At 44.1% G+C, this 26,980-nt stretch overlaps 2 protein-coding genes across 2 annotated transcripts; both read right to left on the bottom strand.

The window, feature by feature from the left end:
- Positions 1-12,429: 12,429 nt before the first annotated feature.
- On the bottom strand, positions 12,430-14,030 carry LOC101772876 (protein FLOWERING LOCUS T). The gene is made up of 4 exons (XM_004954557.1): positions 13,839-14,030; positions 13,310-13,371; positions 12,992-13,032; positions 12,430-12,689 (listed from the first exon to the last, which is right to left on the bottom strand). Exons 1-4 carry the CDS (start codon positions 14,028-14,030, stop codon positions 12,430-12,432), a joined length of 555 nt encoding a protein of 184 aa, XP_004954614.1.
- An 11,705-nt stretch (positions 14,031-25,735) lies between these two features.
- LOC101772474 (heat stress transcription factor C-2a-like) lies at positions 25,736-26,299 on the bottom strand. Its single transcript, XM_012844407.2, has one exon. It carries the CDS (start codon positions 26,297-26,299, stop codon positions 25,904-25,906), a length of 396 nt encoding a protein of 131 aa, XP_012699861.1. The 3' UTR covers positions 25,736-25,903.
- Between the last annotated feature and the right edge of the window lie 681 nt (positions 26,300-26,980).

The raw sequence follows: 26,980 nt of genomic DNA, 5'->3' as shown, positions 1-26,980 counted from the left end.
GATGACTCGAAGTAGCAGTTATTTCTTGCATCTGCTTGGGCTACGGCCATCAACAAGTAGCAGCACTGCATAAAAAAAATCTCCGGAAGCTGCTGTGCCATCGGTAGGAAGCCAACAACACACTCTTCGAGATGGAACAGAGAGCATCAAGCTGCTGCACGCGGGTCAGCTGCACGCAGGTCAAGGTGGAGGATTCATCGACTCCGTAATCAAGTCGAAGTCAGGATGTCATGATGCATGGAGCCTCTGACAGATAGTTGCGTCCATGCGGCTCATCCTTCTCTGGGTGAAAATAAAATTTGGTGGAATTCAACTATGCACACCAAAAGTTCTACCAGAAAAGCAACAAGATCTTCGCTTAATGTATGCAGAAGATGCGCATGAGCTTTACTACACCAACGCCTAGTCGCATCGACTCACCGACGACTTCTTCGACTACGTCGCGGTGCTCGCCAACGACTTCTTCGACTACGTCGTGGCGCTCACCAACGACTACTCCGACTACGTCGTGACGCTCACCGATGACTACTTCGCGAGGGCGCTCGACGACCCGCCGACGATAATGTTGACCTCCCATCTTGACTAGAAAACTAGTCAAGGGCGGGTTCTACGTGATCAACAATTAGTCGGAATCGACTCTGACTAGTTGGCTTCATCAACAATCGACAAGACTGATCCGCCGCCTCGCCGCCGACTACTCCAATGGACGACTCACTGGCGACTACTCCGACTATGTCACAACGCTCGCTGACGACTACTTCGACTACTCGTCTCGGCTACCTACTACTCGAGGACGACTACCTCGACGGGTGACTCATCGCCGACTGCTCTGACTACGTCACGACGCTCGCCGACGACTACTTCGACTCCTCGTCTCGACTAGAAAATTAGTCAGGACGAACTTCATACGGCCGACAGCTAGTCGGAATCGACTCCGACTAGTCGGCTTCATCCACAACTATCGCGGCTTCATCGACGACCGCCACAGCTTCATCGACAATTGTCCACGAATCAAGCTAAGTCACTTTTCTAATTATTTTCTAGCTTGTTTTCCGCATGGACGCAACACGCGCTCTACTCCCTGGAAACTCTTGCGCACAAACACACGCTCTACTCGTCGAAAACTGTTGTGCACAAAACACGCGCTCTACTCACAGGAAACTCTTGCGCACAATACGCGCTCTACTCGCCGGAGGGCAGCTAACTCTTGCGCACAAGACGCGCTCTACTCGTTGGTGTAACAACTCTACCTAAATTAAGTGCTTTTAAAAGTAAACCAGTGGTTAATCCCTAATTAAAGAGGTGAAATGACCATTTTAACCCTAAGAAGTTCTTTTTGGAGTTTGAAATAAAACTTGGAATTTTATATGCAAACTTAAAATTCTGCCCGAATAAGAGTTGTAAAATTTTAATTTCAAACAAGTTTTGTTAAAGGCACCTTGACTAATTCGGAGTGGAAGGAAGTCAAAAACAGCAATCAAAACCGGAGTACTAAAAAACCCTATAAACCTCCGAAGTCCTGGAATTCAAGTTTTCCTCCAACTTTGCAAGCTATTCTCTCACGATTTCCTATCTAAACGAAAGTCTGACTCTTAATAAAAGTTGTAGTCCCTTGACTGTGTTCTAACTTTGTTACACTGACCCAGGTCCAATTCGAACCGGAACCTGTTCAAAATCTTGGTCAAAGTGAGGTAAAACAGTCAACTCAGCCCCTGAGCCCCACAACGCTAAGTCTGAAAAACTGCTCAGAGTGCACCTCTTGGCGAGGGCGTTCCTCCAAATTTTTGAACTAAACTCAAGAAATACCCTAAATAGAAGTTGAAGTCCTCAGTTTGGAGAGCAACTCCTCTAATAACACTTTAGTCTAATTCAACTCAGAAGCTACCCAAAAATCAAACCAAAGATAGCTAAACCTCTGAATTCCACCTCTCCGGCCAAATTTGGCTAAGTCTGGATTTCCAAGTTTTTGGCAAACTTTGGCACGAGATATCTTCAAATCCTTTCACAATCTAAACCAGCACTTTAAACCAAGTTTAAAATACGTCCAGAGTTGAACAAGTTTGTTTAAAAGAGTTTTGGAAGTTATGTTGCAAAATCTTGAGACAGGATCTCCCAAAGCTAGTCGGGCTTGCTGCCCGAAGGGGGCCTCGACGCTCGCGCGCCAGAGCACGTTCGCCCGCGCGCCGCGCGCCGCGTGGCCGCCGGCCACCGGCAGCTCGCCGGCGCCCTATCACCGGCGCGACAGCGGCAGGGCGAGGGCCACGGCGCCCAACCCGCGCCTGCGACAGGACGGGGCGAACGCCGGGCTGGCCAACCGCTGGTCGCGCGCGTGTCCTTTTCCCCCTGCCGCGGCTCTGCTCCGCCAACCGCGCTCCACCCGTCCGCCGGAGAAGCCGCCACGCCGGCGACATCCCGCGCCTCCGCCCGCTCGCCCAACCCCCACGGTAGCCCTCCGCTTCGCCCGCCCGACAGACCGGAAGCCCCAGACGCGCACCGCCCAAGGCCAATCGCCGCCGGAGACCACCCGGAGCTCCGCCTCCTCTGCCCTATGGTGCCGCTGGCCAATGGCCACCTCGCCCGTGCACCCACCGCTCCCGGCCTTATCCTCCCTCCACCGGAGCCCCGCCTCAACCCTCCGCTCCACCGCTGCCCTATAAAAGGGTCCCCCTCGTTGGCAACACCACCCTTTGCCACCGCCCACAATCGCGCCACCGCTTCCTCCTCTGAGCCGCCGCTAAGCTTCCGTGGAGCTCACCCCTCCGCGCCACCCTGTACTCCGGTGACTTCGCCGCCCGCTTCGCCACCCCTCCGCGCACTTCTCCGAGCAGCTCGTGGCCTCCCCGACGCCGCCGGTGCGCCGAAACGCCGCCTGCACCGCCGCCAGCCAAGCTCTGTCGCCGCTGCCGCGTTCCGATCCCCGCCGACCATCTCCGTCGCCCCAACCACGCCAAACCGAGCTCAGGTGAGCCCCCGTACCCCTCCGGCCACTTGTTGCCCCCTCCTCGCCGGCGAACCGCCGGGGATTGCCTCGCCGCCGCCGCGCGCACCCCGGGGACTACATTGCATCGTCCCCGTTCTTTCCAGGGGCCTGGGCGCAAAACTCAGGGACCCCTGCGTAGTTAAACCATAAACCCAGGGGCTAGCTTGCAAGTTTGCCACGGCTTTTCTTTTAATAATAGGCAGAAATATGGTTGAATTTTGGAAATGCCCAGTAAATCGTAGAAAAATCATAAAAATGCCAAACCACTTTTGTTGGAATCCTTGCTCTGTCTAGTTCTAAGAAAAATAAGTTTCCTCATGCTACTATTGTAAATAATATCCTATGCTTTTAATCATGGTTTAGGCCTTTTAAATCCTAATAAATAGAAGAAAAGTGGGGAAAATGTGAAACCAACTCTGTGATACTTGTTTTTCTATGTAGAAGCTCAGAAAAATGGTTAGGGCTCTGGTCTAACACTTTAAGTCACTGTTTTGACTTTAAATTGGTAATCTAAGTATAAATCTTTCTTTTTGCATAAGTTTTGTTTCAGAGCTCAGAAAACTAGTTGGGTTAATTTTGTTTTCCTGTGAAGTTTGCAGGAAAAATCTAAATTGTTGAGCAAATCACAAAGAAAAACACCTTCCTTGCTAAGCATGTTTAATTAAATAAGGAAATAGAGTAAATAGTTAATCTTCTCCAAAAATTGTGAGAAATTCACCAAAGCTCCTGTAACATACCCTTAACACACTGGTTAAGTTTCACCCTCTGTTGCACAGTAACTTTGAAGATAGAAAAAGTTAAGCTCATTTTACCTTTAATAATAAAATGCATGTAACTTCTTTTTAAGTCATCCTTTGGCCCCACAAACTTTTACAGTAACCTAGTGATGGCCTTAATGAGGTGCTGTAATTTTATCAGTGCCTTTAGCTACTGTTTGGATATGAAGTCATTTTGGTTAATTAATCAACCTAAAGGAATTAAAAGGAAAGCATAAATTCTAATACGATAAATAAGTGGAAATTGAAAGAGGTACATAAAAACATTCAGAAGTAAGTAACTATTCTAATGCACCCAAACCACCCAAACACGACCTTTCACTCTCTTTATGCAACTCTAAATGCAAGAAAACTATATATGTACACAATTGCCTTTCAACTCGAATTCAAGTTTAAAACGACCACATTCGTTGAAATTGCATGAAAGTTTAACCTCGTCAAAGTGTTTGTGGCTGTTGTGACTCTTTGTCTTAAGCCATGCCTTGTGTTGTTGAATGAACGCGCGAGTCCAACTAAACTTTTGCATGTGCATGTCGTATAGAAGCAAATCTCACCGACGGAACCTACGAGCTCCACGCAGCACCGGAAGAAGACCCCGCTGCGGAGCTTCACCCCTTGGAAGGCAAACCCGAACCGGAGCAAGACCCTGAGGACCCGCTAACTTTTCTTGAAGGCAAGCCCTGGCGCATGAATTCCCTGTTTTACTTTTATGCCAATTGTTGATGCTTATGATTGTGCATTTACGTTGGTAGGAGTTGATTGAAATCGTAGATGCATGAACTTAGTACCTTGATTTGAATACTAGTTGCTAAGGTCGAGTAGTTGCCATGCTTAATAGGTCCCGGTAAAAGTCGAGTGATTTCCTGTCACTCGCGAGTTATAGGAGTTGAATGTTTTATTTATGTTGCAACTATAAGGACGACGGACGGGGTCGGGCTTATGTTCGATACTTGGTGGTTTTGCCCGTCTGTCTAAAGGAAATTGATCTAAGGTCGAAACGTGTCGGCGTTCGTGATCAAGTGTTTGAAAGTACTAATCTCATACCTAGTATGGGATGGGGAAGCCTAGTACCTGATTGAACTGGGTCATGGCTTATACTCCTGCTATCCTTGGAACTTCATTCCCATGGTGCATCATGTGGGTGCAGTGGCAGCCACAGTACGGCAGAGGCCGGGATTGTGGAGCATTGCACGCCAAAGGCAGTTTGGCCCTGACACGTGCCTAAGGGATCGATGGGGACGGCTGACAAATGAAGCGACCCTTCGTGGTGCACGGATGTCGTGAGATTAGGTTCACCATGCATGGTTAATAAATTCGAATCGATTCGTCTGCCTCTCACAGTTTGGGACTGCTTGATCGCTATTCTGCACTAAGTAACGATGAAACATGATTACGAGATTAAGTTGATGCTTGTTATTTAACTGCTTGGAAATCTTGTTTGTTTAGTATAAGTTGCCCATCTAGACTGGATAAAGAACGTAGAATATGAGCTAAAATATTGAAAGTAAGGACCAACTTTAGACGCTTTTGGTAAAGAAATCCCAAATCCAGAAAGCCTTGCATGTCTAGGTCTTGGTCAAGCTTTTCACTCGACGGGTCAGTCTTGCTGAGTATTAGTTGCTCAGCCTTGTTGTGGCTTAATCTTTTCAGGTAATGTCAATAGCTTGGTTGCTGGTACCACTTGGCCTACCCAGCTCCCTCCGGGCTGGACAGTCGAGTGGGATCCCTCCTCGGACGGCGAGGGAAGGGATTTTTGATGTCATGATCGGCTCCATCGTGATGTCATGTATCGACGTTTAGCTTCCGTTTGTTTTATCCGACTTTCGAACCTTGCAACTCGTTTGAATTTCAGAAACTCTGATGTAATAATTTGTGAGACTAAGTTAATGTGATGGAATGTTGTAATCTCTGTGCTACTCACCTTCGTGTGAGCGATGCTTCTCGATCCTGTTTATGTGGTTAATCGGATGAAATCCGACGGTTGACCAAGTTGACTTGCTTAAAGTGCATAATCGCGTGTCAGGCGGCTTCAATGCATTTTAGTCAGGTTAATTTGGGCGGTTCCGCCACAGTCGGAGGGCAGTAAACTCGTTCGTGCATTCGCGCAATCTTTTCGTCGCAATGTCGACTACTTATTTTTGTCTTCTCTTAAGGTCACTACTCTTCTCGAGCAGAACACGCCTTAACTCGTGAAAGCCTCGGGTGCACCTGGGATGCCAAACGCTAGCACACATACACGAGACCAAGCTCTTAGTTGTGCACACAGCAGTGCCCATACGCATACACGAGACAAAGCTCTCACACACACAGCGCCTACGGCTAAACAGGGACTGAGAGCCGAAAACGTAACAGGCTAACTACTCGGGAAGAGTATGACTGAAAAAAGAGCATGACACACAATATTTATATTGATCACTGAATAAATTTCAGTAGCTTCAATATCCTACAAAAATGCTACATAATATATGCATCTTTTCTTTTAGATCAAGCTTCGAAGACGATGCTCCAGGACACTAAGCGTACCTCCAAAAGCGCAAACTAGTTCCCAAACTCAGGAGCTAAGCACCAATCACTACTCAGAGTATCTCCAAAACGGCTCAGCTACCTTCCAAGCTCGAGGGCTGAACGCCGCAAAACTACTCGAAGTGGCTCCTACGGCTCACCTGGCGGTTGACGGCAGTTAGCATGTCAATTTATGAACCGTAAGCGTACGGATCAGTTGTAGCTCTTTCCTTAGAGTAATCCCTCAAGATTTATCAATCCGTAAAACAAGTGGATTTGCACACTTAACTACGCATTAATCTATGTAACCGAAGGTTTTTTGTATATGATAATATTGAACTAACAAAAGAACTAGTGACTTAGATAAAAGTAGATAGAGAGTATGGATGTAAACAAGATAGATAAAATGTCTGTCCTAGGGATCTAGGATCACTTGTAGATGTAATCTCCATACATGAAAGAACTAGATCTAAGTGTTATCATGAGTGGATGTGAACCATGCCCAACACTTTCTCTCTCGCACGTTGTCACTACACGAGGGTACTCAATTATTGAACGATAAGAACACAGCATGATGATCATTCTAGGTAAGCAAATAAGCAACCCAAGGTAGTGTTGGCCAGCCATTACATGAAAGAGCATCATCAAGATATGATAGATAACAAACAGATCTTAAACAAGAGGTTCAACGATTATATAAATCAAGATCTCCATACAACCTCGAGGACAAAAAAACACTTTACCCCATGATCTTACACATGTTGACAGAATTCTAGGTAAAGATCGCCCTGTAGATCAACTAGACCAAAGAAGATGACGAACAGGGGCAGAAAAGCCCCAGGCTGATCGGCCTGGGCACCTCCAAGCCGATCGGCTAGGGAGGTTTCTCCCTCCTCTGGTGCTCCGCTTCACGTGGCTTCTCATAGATCCAATCTTCTCTCCGATTTCCTCCTTGTAGCGGCGGTGGATGGTGTTTGCGTGGTGTTTTCTCCCCCCCTCCCCCTCTCTCTCTCCAACTCTTCTTACTTGAAGTCCATGAGGGGTATTTATAGTCTCCAATAGGCGGCGGCTCTGGGTCAATGTCGATGAAAAAAAAACTAGATATCATTGTAGAATTCATGCTGAAGAAATAGGAAGGTCGATTGGACCATGGAATGGGCCAGGCTGATCGGCTCAGAGGGTCCCAGACTGATTGGCTTGGGCCTTTCCTGGCCCTTCTTGTCCTCTCCTCCCTCGTGCTGGCTTCCCTCGATGACCCATATCCAAATATCCATTAAGCTCTTTATACAAACCCCCTTGATTATGTCGTATTTCCTGCCAAAATATAATATGCTCCAAAATACAACACATATGCAATAATGGGATTATTTTAGGTGCCAAGTGGTGAGTTAGTATAAGAATAAGCATGAAAATACTGGTTAAATAGTACAAAAAGTGTGTCAATAACAAGCATCAACACCATGAGCTGTGAAAGTAGTGTCCTCCGTTCCTAAGGTGTCCGTTAAACTTCTTATCAAAGTAGTAAATGTTAAGTTGGTGAATTTCATCTACAAATTCAGTATATTGTCTTTTGCTATGTTAATCCAGTGTAACAGTTCTTTGGCAGTCCGCTGCCCACCAAATTGATGACTGTTTACATGATGTCCCGTCTTGGTATGGAAGGTTAGGGTCACCACATTTGGATAGTCTGACTTCTCTGCATGGTGGAATGACATGGTATAGAGGCAATCAGTGGTGATGTCGCTAGCAGTTGTGGAAGTTGTTGCTTTTATGAACATATTGTATTTTCAACCACCTAGAAGTTGTTGCTATTTTTTGTTGATCACACATTGGATTGTCATTCAATGTATTCTAAGATTACTTGTCTTTAAGTAATATAGCATGCAACCCTCTTTTGTTAAAAACATTATATCCAAAACATTATCTACTTATATACCACTAATTACCATTAATGCTAATTTTCTTTTCACTCACATACATGTCATCTCAAAATCACCTTAGTCAAATCCATCTATTTGATCATCCATGCATTCCTCAGAAGTTAGATCTGTCATTCCCTACCATCTTAAATAACTGAACCATTTCCACTTTCAAAATGGAAACAATATTATTACATGTGTCATGTAGAACAAGAGGAAGCCATCTGATGCTGTAACCAAAGTTCTAAGCAGCTTTACAGAGTTGCTGAGCTCATTCATTCAGGAAGTGGGTGCAATGGGAGGTGAAACAGAAAGTACAACTGGTCCTAGCTTCAGAAGATCCAAGAGGAAAAGGTCTACCGCACATCAAGAACCAATCATCCTTGATGAAGAGACAACGGAAGATTGCGATTATGAAGAACAAGAAGATGATGAAGTAGAAGAAGTAGAAGAAGAAGAAGAAGAAGAAGATGATGATGAAGCACACAACACCAACAACGACAGTCAACACTCCGACCTTGAAGAAGTATTTGATTAAATGGGGGCAGAAGCAAACAGAATGGCAGCACATGGAAGACCAAGTTCTGGTAATTCACAAAGGGAAACAAGGTCAAAGTGCCCCAGAATGGAACAAAACAATCAGAACATGGACACCAACAGCATGGAGGGGCTGCACCCCATAGGAGAGGGTAATGAGGAAGGTGATAATAATGACGCACATTGCACCTCTCCAGGTGGTGTTGATGGACACACCTACTAGCAACCCACAACACGAGGAAGTGGACAACGAAGACAATGTTCCACTGATCACAAGGTTAAGTAGGATCAAGGACATCCTTGAACCTATCCCTTTACAGACAGTCCCCCCCCCAGCCAACAATATTTGCATGCTGAAGGATAGAATGGGGAGGTTAAGATTGCCAAATTTTACAACTGCTGGAGATGATTCTTTGAGCTTGCTAGGAGGAACAAATAAGGTAAAGGGTGCAGTCACAAGAGGACAAATCTGCTGACGATGTATATTAGAAAAAGGTAAATACACTGCCAATTGCCAGGAGCAATTCATTGGACTTTACAACACCAGATTGCGATATAATGAAATTTGTTGATGGAACTAAATCAACTCTGCCTGTAGGACAATCTACAAAAATCCACATAATCCATTGCAGCAGAAGTAGTCTAGGAACTCAAACCTCGACAGGCATGTTCAACCAGGGTCTTTGTGCTCTTTGGATGGGATAGATGAAGAGTTGCTGATGAAGATTGAAGAAGAAGCTGTACAACAGATTCAACAGAGAAAGTCCAAAGCTGCTCAGAATGCAGAGGCAACCACTAGTGAAGTAAAGGGCACTCACCAAGATCCAGCACCACTAGTGAAGTAAATGGAAATCACTAAGATCCAATGTAAGGAAGCACAAAGCCATCACCACCAACCGCAGAGGCGACAAGGACAACCCCTCCAGTAACAGAACCATAGCCATTCTCTGCCAACTCATCCGTCACACCTACTTACCAACCTGCACCGAGGAGGCGATTAAGGGGGTGTTTGGATACGAGGTGCTAAACTTTAACAGTGTCACATCGGATGTTCGAATGCTAATTAGAAGAACTAAACATGAGCTAATTATAAAACTAATTGCAGAACCATATGCTAATTCGCGAGACGAATCTATTAAGCCTAATTAATCCATCATTAGCAAATGGTTACTGTAGCACCATATTGTCAAATCATGGACTAATTAGGCTTAATAGATTCGTCTCGTGAATTACACTCCATCTGTGCAATTAGTTTTGTAGTTAACCTATATTTAATACTCCTGATTAGCATCCAAACATCCGATGTGACGGGTGTTAAATTTTAACACCCTATTGCCAAACAGCCCCTAAGGAAAGCTGCAGCATTCCAATCACCATATGTTGACTTTGCGTCAAAAAAAGTCGTTCAAGTGCAGCAAGGATGTCTGCGAGATCTACAATGAAGTTTTGAGAACCCAAGGATCGTCTACTAGATCAAACAACAAAAATAGTAAAGAGTACGTGCATTTTTCAGTTTTCATTTTTGTTTTTCCACTATTTCCACTCCAATTTTTGTGTGTTTTCTGACCTCTTTTTTGTTTTTGTTATGTTAATCATCAACTTCTTGTTTTTCCAGGCCACACTGGATGAGCTTGCCAACTCAATAAGACCTGGGGGAGAGCTAGGCAACACAGTCGCAGAGATCAGCCTTTATGCAATTAACCCCAAGGGCAAGAAGGCCATCAAACGCGTTCTACCACTACGTGTCTCAGTGAGTGTTTTCAGTTAGTCCAGCATTCTTTTTTCTTTTCATCCTCTCAACGGTAACCCACAACTAATCTGCCATTTTTTTGATGCAATTTTCAGGATTTTCTACAATCAGGTGAATTTGATAGGTGAGAGGTCAAGCGCGTCTTCAGAAACTGCACAAACCATCTAGACCACCGACAGCTGGTATGCCCTTGAGTTAGACACGTTCAAGTTTTTTTCTATATTTTTTCCCTAATATTTCTAACAGCAGCGACAACGCAGGTGATGTTCTCCATGCTGCAAATGATTGAAATCAAAGACTTAGGCAAGGCTGGGAACTACTTTCTTCTCATGCTGAATCTGCGCAACGGTCGATTTGAAGTTCTTGAATCAATGAGGACATTGCAAGATGAAACCCTAAGAAGTTGTTGCAACACCATCATTGCTAGAATCAAGAGCCTATGAAATACCCATATCCAAATTTGAGGGTGTTGTCATATACAACTACAACCTAGTTAACATTGGTGTTCCAATCGGTGTTCCAATGCAGACCAAGAAGTAAGTTTTCCTTTGTTTTCTAATGCAGTGTTGTTATATACTAGCTATTTTTTGTTTTTTGTTTTTAAGCGTCATGCATTCAGTAACTGAATTTCAATGCAGTCATGACGGCAGGTTTCATATGCTAATGCACGCAGATCATTGGGATGGCCGTGCAATCTACAACTTCCAGGAGAAGGACATGCCCAACATAAGGAAGCTGCTCACTTACAAGTGGTTTACACACTCGGAGAATGATACACTCTGGAAGCAGAAACTAGGCTTGGCAATTGGCATGAGGTACGCCTCCCATCCACTTAAACAACAACTTAACTTTTTCAGCACTCAAATTAACAGTAATTAGCCAGCAATTTAATATAGAATCAATTTTGTAGCAATAATAAAAATATCAGTCCATAATGTTTTACCTTTACTTAGCTTACAAATTGTATTAAAAGATAGAATATGATATGATAAATCCTATTTTTTTCATTATACTACTATATGCATTTTTATATTTTTATTTTCAAAATGATTTTTAGAAATACTCATAGCAACTCAGGGGTATCCCCTAGTAGTGTCCAATTGTTTTACCGGCTCAGAGTAATTCTTTCTTAGAGCCTAAAGCAGTTCTTTCTGGTTGCATCAGAGAGACACCCTAGCTTTATAGCCATATTCTAAGCTTAGTTAGAAAGTATTCAAGTTGGAAGTACATATTGTCTCCGAGTTTGCTATCATGTTTTTAACCTACTCATTATTAGGAAGTTGTGGTTTTCATGCGCAGCTTCATAGATTTTTTGTCACTTATAAAAATCATTAGTGACTAGGATATTTCATGACTTTCCTAGTTTCTCAAGCCTTAGAATAGGACAGTTGCCCGAAAGTGTGTGGTGACGTCGTGAGGTGGAAAACATTGGTAGTAGCACCTACATGTCGTGAGGTGGAAAATATTGGTAGTAGCACCTACTATCTTTCAGCATGTTCAACATCTATACATGTTTTTCTTTGTAAGTGTACAACTCGTGCACGGAAAAAAAAACTTGAAGCAAAAAAAATCATTATTTCATTGTTCCAGGCACAGTACAAAATAGTATCATGGTCTTTCTATATTAATATATCTCGTTTCTTTTGACCACACCTCTGTATACAAACGTACGGCACACCTATATATGTATTTGATTGCATACAGCAACACCGACATTGAAAGGGATTAGGGTTTTTGCCGAAATCTTGAGGACAATCAATCATACGGTAGCCGGTATGGGCTAGAAGCCAACTATACGCGTCTAGCATGCACCGTACCCTACTTTATTCATCTTCTGTATTTTTTTTGAACGAATACTTTATTCATCTTCTGTAGTGTATCTTGTATATATTTCTTATTGTTTGTGTAGATGTTATCGTCACGCCATGCATGCAGGCACGTACGTGCAATGACGATCGAGCTCCATCAAGCGGCGGCATGTCGGCCGCTGGTGTATGGCCCGGTGAACCTCCGGCCGCCGGAGCCGTTCTGGCGCTGGCAGTTGAAGTACATGGCGGCGACCGGCGCGCCGAGGTTATACTGGCGGGCGAAGCCGCGGGTGCTGAAGTTGTGGCGCCTGGACGGCGCGTACACCGTCTCCCGGCCGAGCTGCCGGAACAGCACCAGCACCATGCGGTGGATCCCCGTCGCCGGGTTTGGGGCCTCGTAGCACATCGCCTCGCGGCCTGCACACCACATCCAATTGTTAGTAGAGATGAGTACAAGTTTAATTTGGCCATCATCAGGCAAGTAGAAATATAATACTGTACAAGTTTGAACTGATATGGTGAAACTAGCTAGAGAGATAGAGATCAGAGAGATGACTGTACATTAATTACTGTGATCTTCTATGCACAATATATATTATTCAAATAGCTTAGCCACGCCAAGGTATAGACAAAACCCATATATATCCAAGATGCATGGAAACTTGTAAGCTAGGCTCCTATCCTATCATTTGCAAGCATCTACACGCGTACGTACTCACCATAGGTGTCATCGGTTGATGCCGGGATGTCTGTCACCATCCTGCATGGACATGAATGAGAATACCATTTTGATCAGTCCGTATACCACGAATCAAAACAAGTGGAACGTGCGTGTACACACGATCAGCTCATGTTGTGTGCGATCGTCTCGTACGTAGATCCACTTGCATGACACGTGTGCTACATGCACCTCTAAATGCATATGGTTACCAGACTAGTTGCATATATAACGTAGTGTATGTGGGCAACAAGCCAATTACGGTGAGCGTGCTAGGGTTGTAGCGAGCTATAAGCTAGCTGGGGATGTTCGTTCTCACCAGTGCAGGTACTCCCTCAAGGTCGGATTGCTTGGGTTTGGAGCGTCAGGATCAACCATCACCTACATGGCAAAATTCACCGTCAACAAACACAAATTGCATCCATGTTAACCTCAAACACAAACATGCATGTATACGAATCATCATGTTCAATACCCTTGAAGAAAGTCATCATAGAAAAACTCAGACAAATTAGTAAAAGTATAAATGACTTTGATCGCCCTTATTCATTAGCTATATTTGGCTCTAATGGACTGTGTTCATGCACACATGCACATACTCCACAGAATCACAATGATAAGAATTGTGGGACAGATTTTGGATCACAAAACGACTTTCTTTTAGGGATGGAGGGAGCAGTAATAACAGTTTTACAACGATCATATATCACATGGACAGTTCTTTTTTTTCCCCACATGACTGGTAGATAACCAACTGGATTCCGTTTCTAGAGCAACGGAGTTGTATAACAGCATTGTTCAGAGTACAAAACAGAGGAAACCATCACATGGACGATAGATCAACTTACCAGGGTATATGCAACACGATAATCATCTCCTCCAATCTCGACCCTCGGCCTCTCAGAGACCGTCGGAGAGCGCAACTCCATGCCGCTGACAATAGGCATACCATTGAACAGTACCATCAGGTCAATGGAGCTGTAGAAGGGGTCCAAAACATCTCCTATCACACGAGCTGTAACCAAGGAATCGGTGGCCATTTTCAGTTTTTAGTTGGAATATGTGTGTGTATGCGTAGGAACCTGGACCGGTGCTATAGCTAGCTGTATGTGCCTTGAAGGTACAAGATGCAAGGTGGTGTGGTATTTATAGTGTGCAGCATGGTGCATACCTTGAGAAACCAGTAGTATGGAATATTAATTTGACGAGGATAGCGACCGTGGAGTCTTTGTAAGCTTGGAGATTGTTGGATATTCTCCTCTTGAGAGGGCCAGTGAAATATTCTCTTGGCTATATTTGATTTTTCAGTTCACCTCTTGTACAAAAGATGCTGAGGATCTGAAACTTCTAGCTCCATAACACTCAAAGTCAACCCAAAATATTGACGGGTTATTCGTTGAATTCAATAACCCACCTTTTACATATTTTCGTGATCTCTTCAAGGTACATATTAATCATACTCGATCTCCGTCCAGTGCAAGAGAATATGGAATTCAATAATGCTTTCTTCCTCCTTTATTGTTTCTTTTTTTGATACATATATGGGCGCTAGATTCTTCCTAATTTAAAAGAGAAAGTAGCACAGAATGTGACAATATTATACCAGATGGTGTAAGTACACAAGTGCTAGCTGTATGGAGTTGGACATGGTACTGTTAGATTCTTAAGTTCTGACTTCATGTCTTTTCTTTTGTTTTCAAGAAGAAAATCTTCCACGTAGAGAAGGGTTCTTAGTCTGAGGGGATTAACCTAGATATACATTTTAGATCTAGGTTAAATTAGTGAACGACCTCTTATTGAAACAGGCAACCTATGAATTGTGCAGTCATCTCCATGAGAAATTAGCACGCTGCATGCATATGGTGTTGGCTCAAGCTCAACTAGTTTCTGTGGTTGTAGTCATCATCAAACTCTGGTATGGACCATAAGCTTTGAGTTTTGATCCAAAGCAAAATTGTGTGGGGAAAATCTATTTTCATAATTTCTATATGCTGTATATAGTGTATTCTTTGTGAAGATAGGGTATGTTTGACAAAAGGCGGTTCAGATCAATTGAAATGTGTCACAAACAATATAAACAATGACCCCATTGTGGTATTATTGCAATGAATTCTTTACCTAATAAATCATATGAACATTCTTATAACATAATTACCAAGTGAGTTTAGGATTGCATCTAAAATCATTAAAGCAATGTTATTAAATATATACCATGCCATCAATCAGATTTCGGCTACTTAATTTTCCTGTACTTCAAGTAATATTGGACCTCAATCAGTTTCCTGCTAGATTGAGGAAGCAAAGAAAAAGAAAAAGAAAAGAACCAGGAGTTCACATATGAAATGGACACCTTGATGTCAAGTTAGTAAAGATGAAGTCCACATTTATAGCTTTCAATGGTGGGCGTCAACTAGATTCCAGTCCTGACAAGTGGAACCATGCTTTGATTCAACTATACACTACTGAGAAATGTTTTGTAGTCCCTGATCTACCTATAGCTGGTTCACTTTCTTTTAGATAATGTATAGCTGGTTCACTGTAACGAGTGTAAACTAGGTTGGATGTCTTCGGACAGGTCACTTCCGAAAAGCACTTCTTCTTAGGCATCTAGTTTCAAAGAATAGTTGACAACTTATATTTAGTGAAGTCTGAGTTAGATACACTTGCTTTTTCCCTTTCCAATTTCCTCACGTGCGTTTGGCTGCCTTTTCTCCTTTTTGCAATACTACATGAGACCGGCCAGTCCCTGCAAATATACAACAAGAATAGTTCAAGATGGCTGGATACGGATCGTGTCGACATCGTGTACCTTTCTAGGTCGTTGGAAAGGGTTCTGTAGACCACAGCCCATTCTTTGTTGCTGCGATGACCGGGGAAAACCGACCGTGTGTAACGTAGAATGGGTTGAGACAGCCGTATTCCTATGACGAATACACTTTATGGGTTTTGTACGATTGATGAGGTTATCTCCAGTAATGCAGGCATGACATGTACTTTAGTGTTCATTAGTTAAAAAGTGTTTGATGAGGTACAATAATGGAAAAATCTTTTGTAGTTAATTAAATGCGTGCAGTGGGTGCATCCAAAGGGAGGGGAAAATATGTAGTGGTCTACGATTGACGCATGTATTCAAGAAGTTTTTTACCTATACATAGGTGGCGATCTAGTCTACGAATTGATTCTCGTTAGAGTGTTTGGGATATTTTATTTAAATATAACCTGTGTCCATTACATAAAAAAACTAATTGCGAAGAACATTACGGCTGAACGATGTGGAAAGAAAGCAATGCCTAACTATGATTTTATTTTCCCTAAGGAAGAAAAGAAAATCCTCCACCTATGTACTCTACGTCTGCAAAGTACAACACGGTCAACATCATGTAGAGTTCATTTACGTCAGTATCAGCAAAGATACAAGCTAGCATCATTATGTAGGATAGGACCATCCTGATACCCCAATAGGGTATATATATACTAGCTCACTTTTCTTTGTTACTTTGCCGGTAAGCTTATCGTTTTGAAATTAAATTTTGTCGTGTATCATTAAACATATTTACCTTAAATTTCTAACACTAAAAGATTGATCAGGATTTTATTATCATCAAGAGATTGCTCCGCTCAGTTTTATACATACCAAGTGGTATGAAGCCGAGCAGGAGCACCTTCTTGAGCTTCATGCTGCAACAAGTCTTCACGTACAGGTAACTCATATTGTGCTTCAAGAAATGGAAACGGAAAAATAAAAGGCCAAAGCTAATGTAATGGTATAGAACTTAAGGCTGGCCAGAGTAGCAGCAGGTTGTCCTTATTGATGTTTTTACGGAATGATTTAGGTTCACTTCTTCAGTAACAATTGTACCTAGACCCTTTCTACCTTTAGTATGGACAACTTTTTTCTAGGATTATATTAAGGACAATTGATGATGATGATGTTATATTGATGTACAACCACATTTTTCTTATCATTTCTTTAATTTCATCAGCAAGTGAAAGAGGTAAATATGTTTGTCAATTGTCTATCGGATGTTTAGTGTTTCAGGAGCCCAGCACACTTGATTTTCTTAAGCCTTAGATCAAAATCCAATGATCTGTGTCTCTTCCACCTCCAGCTCTTTTTTCTTGCCATGATCTTTTCTTTCATGACGTGCTACTTCAGTTTCACTGCATCCATAGCCATAACGCCCAAACCTTACCCTCAACCTCTACATCCGATGGCACCCCACAGCCAACCATCACCACCATCAACCCCCACACTATCCCAATCCTATTGACCTTTCGTCATGGCATCCCCGTCCATCCTTACAACGACTAACAAATGTCCCTTCATTGCTTGGACCTCGGGCCGGTGATTCACCGCCTTGCTACACTACCCCTACGACCACCATCACTGCTGGGTCCTATTGCAGCCTCCCTCTAAACTTGTGCAAATCCAACCCTAAATCCCTAACCTCTAATAATCTCACTAGAACCCTGCAACTCTTGGGCCTCTAAACTCATCATGCTTGTGTAATACATACCATATAGATGTACTAAAACGCATATTTTCATATAATTATATAGTGAGGTGAAATTCTATGGCTAGTTATAAATTGTCTGAAATTTTACGATACTGAATGCTAATCTTTTATTTAATTCCCTCCCAATTTGTTTACAGTCCACTTTTTATCTTGGACAGAACAGACCCTAGGATGACTCACGAGTCACGACCTTTTCAATCCCCTAAAGATTCTGCAAGTAGAATGTTCAATGGATTTGGATAGAAAAGGACACTAAAGCAGATTCGACGGAGGTCGCCGCCGCAGAACTTGAGCTAGCCGTTGTTGATTAATCATTTGGCACGTGCCTCTTGCTACACCGACACATGTACTACAGGACGAGGCCAGCAATGGACTTGTCCATCTTTAGACGCACCGGCCCATAATCAGTAAAAGCTCCCTAAAAAAAAATTCTCTACGGAGAGGGTGGTGTTTGATAAAAAGAGACAACCTAGTTAAGGATAACCGGCAAGGCAACAGGAAGGGTTACTTTTATTTTAACAATAAGATAATTTAGTATTTATTTTTTTCAATTATCATTTTGCACGGTTAGTATTGTCCACCACATATGCGGCTTCAGGTATTCTGCAACCTCATAGTGTGTCATATATATTTGGAACTTGGAGTATACGCTCGGAGCAGGTAAACAGCATTCCGCAGAAGCGGTTTCGCAGCCCGCGGCTGATTTTCGCTGTTCAAAATGAGCCTTTGCGGATGCGGTCCAATGGCCAAACCATTTTTCCGGCCACTCTAAGAAAAAATCAAGCGTCACCCTACCCGCGCCTATCACTACACCAGAAACGATTTGTGCTGGCACGTTGATTTTTGAGAGCTGGCGGGAATGAATGCCACCCGCCAACCCACCAGCACAAAAGGTGTAGTGGCCAGCCCGTATGCCACCCGTCAGCACAAATGCATCCATTTGTGCTGGCGGGTGGTTATGTCACCTGCTAGCACAAATGCATTTCAATTTATATTCATGGGGCGGGTCAAAAGTTTTTAACTAGCCAAAAACTTAATTGTACATATTCCAATATATTTTTAACATGTATTAGACTATATATATGCAATTGTGTAGGAGTTTCAAAATTTTTAGAAGTGATTTGCAATTTTCTAAGTTTTAAACGATTATAACCATGTTTATTGAAATTAATTGATATTTGAACTAATTTTTTCACAAATAAGATTCAAAAATTGCAGAAAAATGACAATAAGAAAACATGTTCCATTTTAGCTCAAATCATGAAAGTACATGTGAAATTTCACAAGTTTGTTAATGTATTCATCACTTCTATTACAACTTTTGGTGGAAAAAAATCTAATAATATGAAAATATGGTTTGAAAATTATATAAATTGGTAGGGAGTCATTTTGTGAGTCTACAACCTTGATATAAAAGTTTCAATATGTTTTACAAAAATTAGACTCTACGTTATTCACAAATGTATACTTCACTAACAATGTTTCATATAACTCAAGTCACACTTTAAGCTTGTCAACTAACTTAGCAAAAGCAAATATCATATATATCCTAATATAATTTTTACATATATAATACTATATATAATCTGTTTTAGAATATTCAATAACTTTTAAACTAATTTAATTGTCTAAAAAATTAAAAGAAAAATGTAGATAGATTTGTGTTGGCGGGTGATGATGTCACCCGCCAGCACAAAGATCAGGCAATGAAAAAAGTGGTGCGCGGACAGTCGCTGCCTCTACTTTATCTTCTCCTCCTCTCACTCTGCCTCTCCTATCTCTTTTACTGCGGCCTCCCATCTCACTTGTGCTCTCCCATCTTCGCAAGCACCAGCGTGGGCGGGTGGTGGGCGGCCTGGGGGGGCGCGGGAGCGATGGGCAGCGGGCGGGCGCGGGAGCGGGAGCGGCGGGTGGCGGGCGTACGGGCTGGAGCGATGGCGAGCGGCGGCCGGTGCGGGCGCGCCGGCTGGAGCGACGGCGAGCGGCGGCAGGTTGCGGGCGCGCCGGCTGCCAGGCCAGTACCGCCGATGAGAAGGAGGACGCTCCGGCGGCAACCGTCGCCACCGGCTGCCCGCCTCCCCCGTAGCAGGCCGACGATGCTGATGAGGAGGATGATGCGTCGGCTTCACCGGCGGGGGGCTCGGGCGAGCGGTGCCTGGCGATGATGGAGGTAGTTGCGAAGGACAGCACCGGGGGCAAGTGGAATGGTGGAGCACAACCACGATTTGCAGGTCGCAGCGACCGTGCCGGCGCTCGGGATAGAGTTCGACTCCGTGGATGCCGCCAAGGAGTTCTACTACAGCTACGGCGAGCGGGTGGGTTCAAGGCGCGCACGGGCTCCACTCAGGCAGTCGTGGGGGACCGGCGGAGGAGTGGTTGCCGACGTCGGTCGAGCAGAGCTCGCCGTGCACGGCTGCTTTTTTTTCCTAAAAATATCTTTGCTGGCGGGCGGCATAAGCACCTGCCAGCACAAATGGTTCTTGTGCTGGTGGGTGACTTAAGAGGCCTACCAACACATAACCATTTGCGCTGGCGGGAAGGCACCCACCAACGCAAATAGCTATTTCTGCTGGCTCAAGGTTGCTGGCGGGTGCGGTATCCGCCAGCACAAACCTCTTCTTGCTGCCAACATAAAGTTTTTGTAGCGTAGTGTATCGCACCAGCTGCAACCACAAATAAATCATTTGTAGGGCCGCGCAAAGAAAAAAAATGAGTGTAGTTCTGAGCCATCGCTTATCACACTGGCCGTGACCTCGCCTCACCGAGCTGCCACGTCGCCCGCCATCCTGCCCCCACACTGGAGGCCGAGGCTGCCGCTTGCCTGAGACTATGTCGGCCAAGGCTACGCAAGTCGTGTCACTCGGGGCCTCGGGGTCGTTGGAGCCATGTACGCCGACTGATGCCGTGCCACCAAGGGCCGCATGCGGCAAGAGGTGTTGTCAGCCTGGGGCCACCCCACCAAGGAGTTGCCACTCGCTGAGGATCCCTGCACACCATTACAACATGCGAAGGAGAGAACATGAGAGAGATAGAACAAAGGAGAAACAAGAAAGCGAGAGAGAAGGAAGATGTTGAGGTGTTGACGATTGAAATGTATATGTCGAACGTCCTCGGATGAGAGAATTATGACTTTGGAAAGATCCACACCCGAGAAAACCGGTTAGATTGGTTTGGTAGGACGGTCTGACCGGTTTTGTCAACCTAATTCGAGTTAGGAGTTATATTTTAATACGGGATTTGTATAAGCTTTGACTCCTACTGGGACAAGACCTTCTCACCCTATATTTATGAAGGGCCATAGTCAATTGAGCTGAATCGAATCGAACCAAACATTATACATTTACTTTTTATCTCCTAAACCCTAAATCCTCTAACAAACCTCTCTTGTTATTCATCTACTAATCTCCATGACCATATATGGTGTTCTAAGGCTTGTTGGTCGACTTAGGCCACGCTGGCGACGTCCACTTGCTGACAGGGTCCCTCCTGGGCGATAGATTCGACAGCCTTTGCTAGTTTGCTCGTAAACTAGTCATTTTTCACCACTTAAGTGTGCTAGCTATCTCTTTGCTAGTTTGCTCATAAAGCTAGTTATCCTCCATCACATAAGCGTGGCAATTATCCCCTCGAACGATCGATTAAGTCTAAGCCCTAGAAACCGGTCTAACTAGGTTGCTCAACCGGTCTGATCAGTCTGCGCAGCATCATTGAAATTTAGCTCGTTCACAACCACATGCTTTAGCGCTTTAGCTCGTTCACAACCCGCATGCTTTAGCGCTTTCATGTGTTGACCGATTTTGTGTCAACAGAAGGAAACGAGGGAACTTGCGGTGGAGACTTCAAAAATAGTTGGCATGTGGGGCTAAAGTTTTGGAGCCACCCCTATAAATGAAGCTGATTTCTAAGGGCTGGCGCTCCCACGAACAATCCCTAATTTGTAGGTGTTGATCGAATGCGATCGAATGCTATATTTTGTTTTACCAAAATCAACAGGGGAACTCTAACCTAATTTTTATAATATTTTATTCTAGACCTATTTAATTCGCTCCCACAGAGAGTCGAACCCAGACCTGCTGGATGCTACTCAGGTAGTCTAACCACTAGGCTAGAGACCCTTTCATGACCGAACGCTACATTGCATCTAGATAGCAGTAAGAGTGGCTAAACTCTTCATTTACTCCTAAAACAGTCTCTCTTGCAACTTGTTTGTGTAGTAGTGATAAGCAGAGAAATGAAACCTCTAGATCTGCTACGAGTAGCTGCTACTTGTTGGTCATTATGGCTATGCAGGAACGATTGTGTTCTTGAAGAAAAATTTAACCCTTCTTCATTACAAATTATCTTCTCATACATTCATTAGTTTCATTCATGGTTGCAGCACTTCTCATATATTCTCCATTACAAGATATACTATATAAGCCAATTTTTATCTTTACATAACATTGTTGCAGTGTCATTGCAGCACTTGGCTCACGTGAAGTTTTTTTTCACCCAGGGACATCCGCGAATCGACAATCATTAGCAAGTTGGTTCGTCATTTTTTTTCTCTTTCTTTAACTGTGTATATCCCAGTAATGCAAAAAGGTCGGGAATGCAGTTCAAGAAATTTGTATCAACTTGACTAAAAAACCTTGTATTTAATAAAATTTTCGTTATAAAAAAGTGATTACATGGCATTAACTTTTAGCTTTCACTAATTTTTTTTAACAAAATACATGAAATATATTTTGACAATGTATTTATTTGATATTGTATATGTTAACAATTTTTTTGAAACTTAATGGAAGTTAGATAGCTAAATTTAACTTGGGGTAAAATTAAAATGGCCTTAATCTACAATCTGAAAAAGAATAGTATCCTGAATAAGTTTAAGCAAAAGTTAGAAAACATTTTATTTAATCTCTACTTAAGTACAGTTGTTTTTTGGTTGTTTTGCAAAAAAGTTTCTTAACTTTTTCGTAATCAACCCATAAACCTGACTACGAGTATCAGATCGTCCATGCGCTTTATGCAAAGAAAAGAATTCGGATCGAAATTCACCTCATGTCTTCCTGACGCTGCTACAGGCTAGGACGCGTGGCGCCCATGAAGCCTGCACGCATGCAGCAGTTGGTGGACTTGCACTCCGCTCTGCACGTCAATCCCAGCTGGACGTGCGTTAGTGCATAGGCGGCTTGTGTGGGTATGGCTGCCGGTGGCCCCAAAACCATGCATGCGTAAAGTCATTCACGGCCTATCTGATTTAGGGAATCGATGGCACGAGAAAAAAAAAAAGCAGCATGCAAGCTATTGCTTGTCTCCGAAGGGTACTAGAGTGTTCAGAGATGATTTTTATATTTGGATGCCATGATGTAATGTCATAAGCCCATGTGTTGTAGGTAAGTTTAATTTCATTGCCCAAAATCAAATGGTAGAAGTCTTTTAAAAAATAAATCATATTCCCACGTATGGTTGGTAAGAACTATTTTTTCATGAATTATAGATGTGTCACATATATGATTTTCTTCAAATTTTATCACAGTTCAGCCTTTGTCTCGATCTAACGAACACAAGAACAAACTAGGGAAGAAATCAATCGATTGGGAGCCATGGATCCAATCGACTACAACATACCTCCTCCTTCCAATGGGGATCCTAACTGCCATCCTTCTCACCATCCCATGCCGAGGACCCACAAAGATATTACTATTGATGTTGGTGCTTATTGTTGCCCCACTCGCCCACAAGGAGCGTTACTCATGGGTTCTAATGCTCCACTCCTAGAACGCACATTTTCCCCATAAACCTATACCTTTGTCCTACCCTAGGTCGGTCATCAGCGATCCCATCGTCGCTTCTTGGTGCCCAGCCATTGCTTCCTTGTAAATGCTCATTTAGCACACGAAAATACTTATTTTAGATATTGGTTTTAATGTAAAATATGTTACATTTAGTAGTGTGATGATATATCATGTGATCTTCATCCGTTTCAACACACGGACATATTTAATAGTAGGTATAAAAATCAATGCTTTAATAACCCACCACCACCTTCATATTTTTCTTAGTAGTCGTACTTCTTATTTGATGCTGCCCTTGTGACTTGTACGAAGACGACGGTCCTAAAGTTTCAAGGTTAGATTGAGTATACATGCATCTATCTACATGTATACTATAATGTAAAGTACGTGTAGACAATTTCTTTCAATTAACTAAAAAAGAACGTGGAGTTTTGAGTTAGGTCCGGAAAACTAGCCCGACCATGAACATGGGATGATAATGCATTTCGCTTTTTTCGGATCAGGTCTAAATAAACCTCTGTTTATTGTCGTTAGAGTAAAAAACTTGTCAGAAACGTCGGATAGCATCCAGAAAATGGCCGAGGGCCAAGGCAATCATCGATTCACCTAGGGTCCGTTCGAGCTGTCTACTACGGCCTACGGGGCCTCCAGCCCATTTCGCAGCCCCGGTCAGGCAGGCCCGGACAGCTGACACGGCCCATATTCGGAGCCTACCACGAACGAACAAATCATCCACGGCCATCGGCGGCAGCTCTTCTCCCTTTTCCTGACATCGGTAGTATTTGTTCGGCAAAAGTCCAATTTTCACCAACTATAGCAGCCTATAACTGCAAAATCAGATAGGAGGGCCATCCGACAGTTAAAACCAAGCAAATTTAGCCATTTAGGTGGTTTCAGGAGTGGTTTTGTATTTTTCAGAAATTTAAAAAGTTTAGGTTCAATTAAAAAAACCATAACTAATTCATTTCAAATTAGAAAAATATCAAATTGGTGTCAAAAAATTTCTGAAAATGTAACCTATCTGTTGGTGTTCTATTTGGTATTATTTGAATCTTAGTTGTTGATGTTCCTTGCATTTTATTACAAGCAATGAAACACTAGGAATAGTAACAAATATGATGTAAACAACTCCAAATAGAGTACCAACAAATCGCCTATATTTTTAGAAACTTTTAGTACCAACTTCATATTTTTTGGATTTGAAATGAATTAGTTATGAATTTTTTGATTGAATCAAAACTTTTAAAATTTCTAGAAAATGCAAAACCACCCTCGAAACCATGCAAAGGGCCAAATTTGCCCGGTTTTAATAGTTGGATGGCCTTCCCTTTCTGGTTTTGTAATTATAGGTTGAAAATCAGACTTCTGCTATAGTTAGCCCCCTATTTGTTCAAAGGAAATTTAGTCTGTAGTTGCCACATGGTTATCGAGCTTCTGATGGATAAAACTGGTTCCAAGGAGGGGATGCTCTGCATCGGATACTGCCCTAAGCTTGCCATTGACAAGGTCTTTGTTACGCCTAAATTTCGTAATGTCAACCTGCCACCCTTCCTCTTAGTTCAGACCTTGTGGCATGTTGAGATATATTGGCGGAATAGCCATCTTGTCCTCAAACTATCGATTGAGGCTCATTGTTATCCCTAAACTACCAAAACAACCATTTTAGTCCTCGAACTTTCTAATGTGGCTCAAATTTATCCTTCGTCCTATGTGTTATGCCACGTTGGCACGTCATGTCAGCATCGAGTAAGCTAGGTTTTATAGAGTACCATTTCCACCTATATCCATGCCTTTCTGACATCCCCATTCGTTTGAGGTTCGTAAGACACATTCTTAACTTAGTGTTGAATTATCAAAAAAATAGTTTGAAATTATTTCACTGAAATTTACTTCTTTCTCTGCTAGTATGTGAGAAAAGTGGTTGAATTGTTCGGTAAAGTTTAACTTATTGTTGAATTATCAAAAAATAGTTTGAAATTATTTCACTGAAATTTACTTCTTTCTCTGCTAGTACGTGAGAAAAGTGGTTGAATTGTTCGGTAAAGTTTAAGATAGGATGAATGGGTCCTTTCACTTTCAAACCCACTTGGAACCCCAATGATGTTGACATGGTAGCTAACATGGCGTGACATGTAGGACGAAGGACGAAATTGAGCCGTGTGAGGAAATGACTATTTTGGTAGTTTAGGAACTAAATCGAGGCACGGTTGATAGTTCGAGCTATTCTGCCAGATATATTCGGAGTTTGGGACATTGAGATCATAGGAAACCTCTTATACGTTCTAGATGAAAACTTGAAAGACATTACTTTTCTCATTACAATCACATGTATAGCCATGCGAACATGTCCAACTTTTTTCTCCAACTCATGTCCTATGTTTCTGAATCTGAGCGAGTAATTTACCACCGCGTCAAGGGCGCCATCAGCTCAGCTATTTTGTGGTCTGGGAATCCAGTCACTGGATGTTGTCCCAACCTGCAAATCGAAATTGGTTTCTTGTGTTGATTTCCAGATCCCGGTCCTGAACCTGATCAGGCAGTCTTGTTGTCTCACAGAAGGTTTGCTCAATGATCTGCACGCAACACGCACACACCTAGACGGCTAGACGACGTCGATCACGATCGATCACTCAGCAGCAAACTGCCACCTGACGGGTTCGAAACAGTCGGCACGGAGCCACGGACACCGTCGACGGCCATGGCGTCCACGTCGCCGCCGGCCCTAGCGAGGAGCGCGAGCATCTGCCTGGGCCGGCGCTCGGTCTCCTGCACGCGGCGCCGCATCGCCACCAGCTGTTCCTCGTTGGCTCTCTGCTCCCGCCTCAGCCGGACCACCTCCACGGCCACCCTGGCGCACGTATGTGTTGAGCTGGCGCACGAAGCTGGAGAAGTTGAGTGCTTGAAGTGCGCGGGCAGCAGCGTGCGCGCGAAGACGAAGGGGTCGGCGACGACGAAGCTGTTGTTGGCCCGGCCCCACGCGATGACGCCGTCGGTGGACGGGTCGTCCACCATCTACGCGGCGGCTTGTTAATATGTGGCAAATGGTAAAGCGAGCTGAGCTGTTAGAGTGCCGCGCGCCCGGCGCGCCAGTAATACCCGGAGATCGGGCACCGGTGAAATAAAGCCTGGCCAGGCGTGCGAGAGGGACAGGACAGGTGCCAGGCCGCAACGCCCTACGCTTGTGCGACAGAGCACGGCGAGCGACCTCTCCGCGGCGCACGCCAGCTCCAGCACCCGTCGCGTGCGTGCTCTCACTCTCAGCATCAGCCGGCGACGTGAAGCCGTTTCCTCATTTCCCGCGAGCAGCGAAAAGGCTTGGCTCCGCGACGCGATCACGCACGCCGTTCGTCCGTCCTGCTGGCGTTTCTTGGGAACCCGCCACGTAACCTGCTCAGGATTCCCCTTGCCGACGACGACTCTTCAGCGCCGCCGGTCGCGCTCAGCTGATCAAGCGCTCGCCCGAATCATGCAGTGCACCGTGTCGCCCGCCTCCATTCGACCGACGTGATGACCTGGTCCCGCCGCGCGAAAGCGGGAAGCGCGGGCGTCGGGGAGGACGCGGCGCGGTGCCGCGCCATTGGCAGAGGACGACGCGCGCGCCCTGTCGCGGGCTCGCGGCCGAGCCTGCCTGGGCGCGCCACGCGGCCGTGCCCCGGCTGCGCGGCGCTGGCGCACGCGTTGGTCCCTAGTCCC

This window comes from Setaria italica, chromosome I, assembly GCF_000263155.2.
Source record: "Setaria italica strain Yugu1 chromosome I, Setaria_italica_v2.0, whole genome shotgun sequence".
Taxonomy (NCBI): domain Eukaryota; kingdom Viridiplantae; phylum Streptophyta; class Magnoliopsida; order Poales; family Poaceae; genus Setaria; species Setaria italica.
This window is presented reverse-complemented; position numbering and strand designations above follow the sequence as displayed.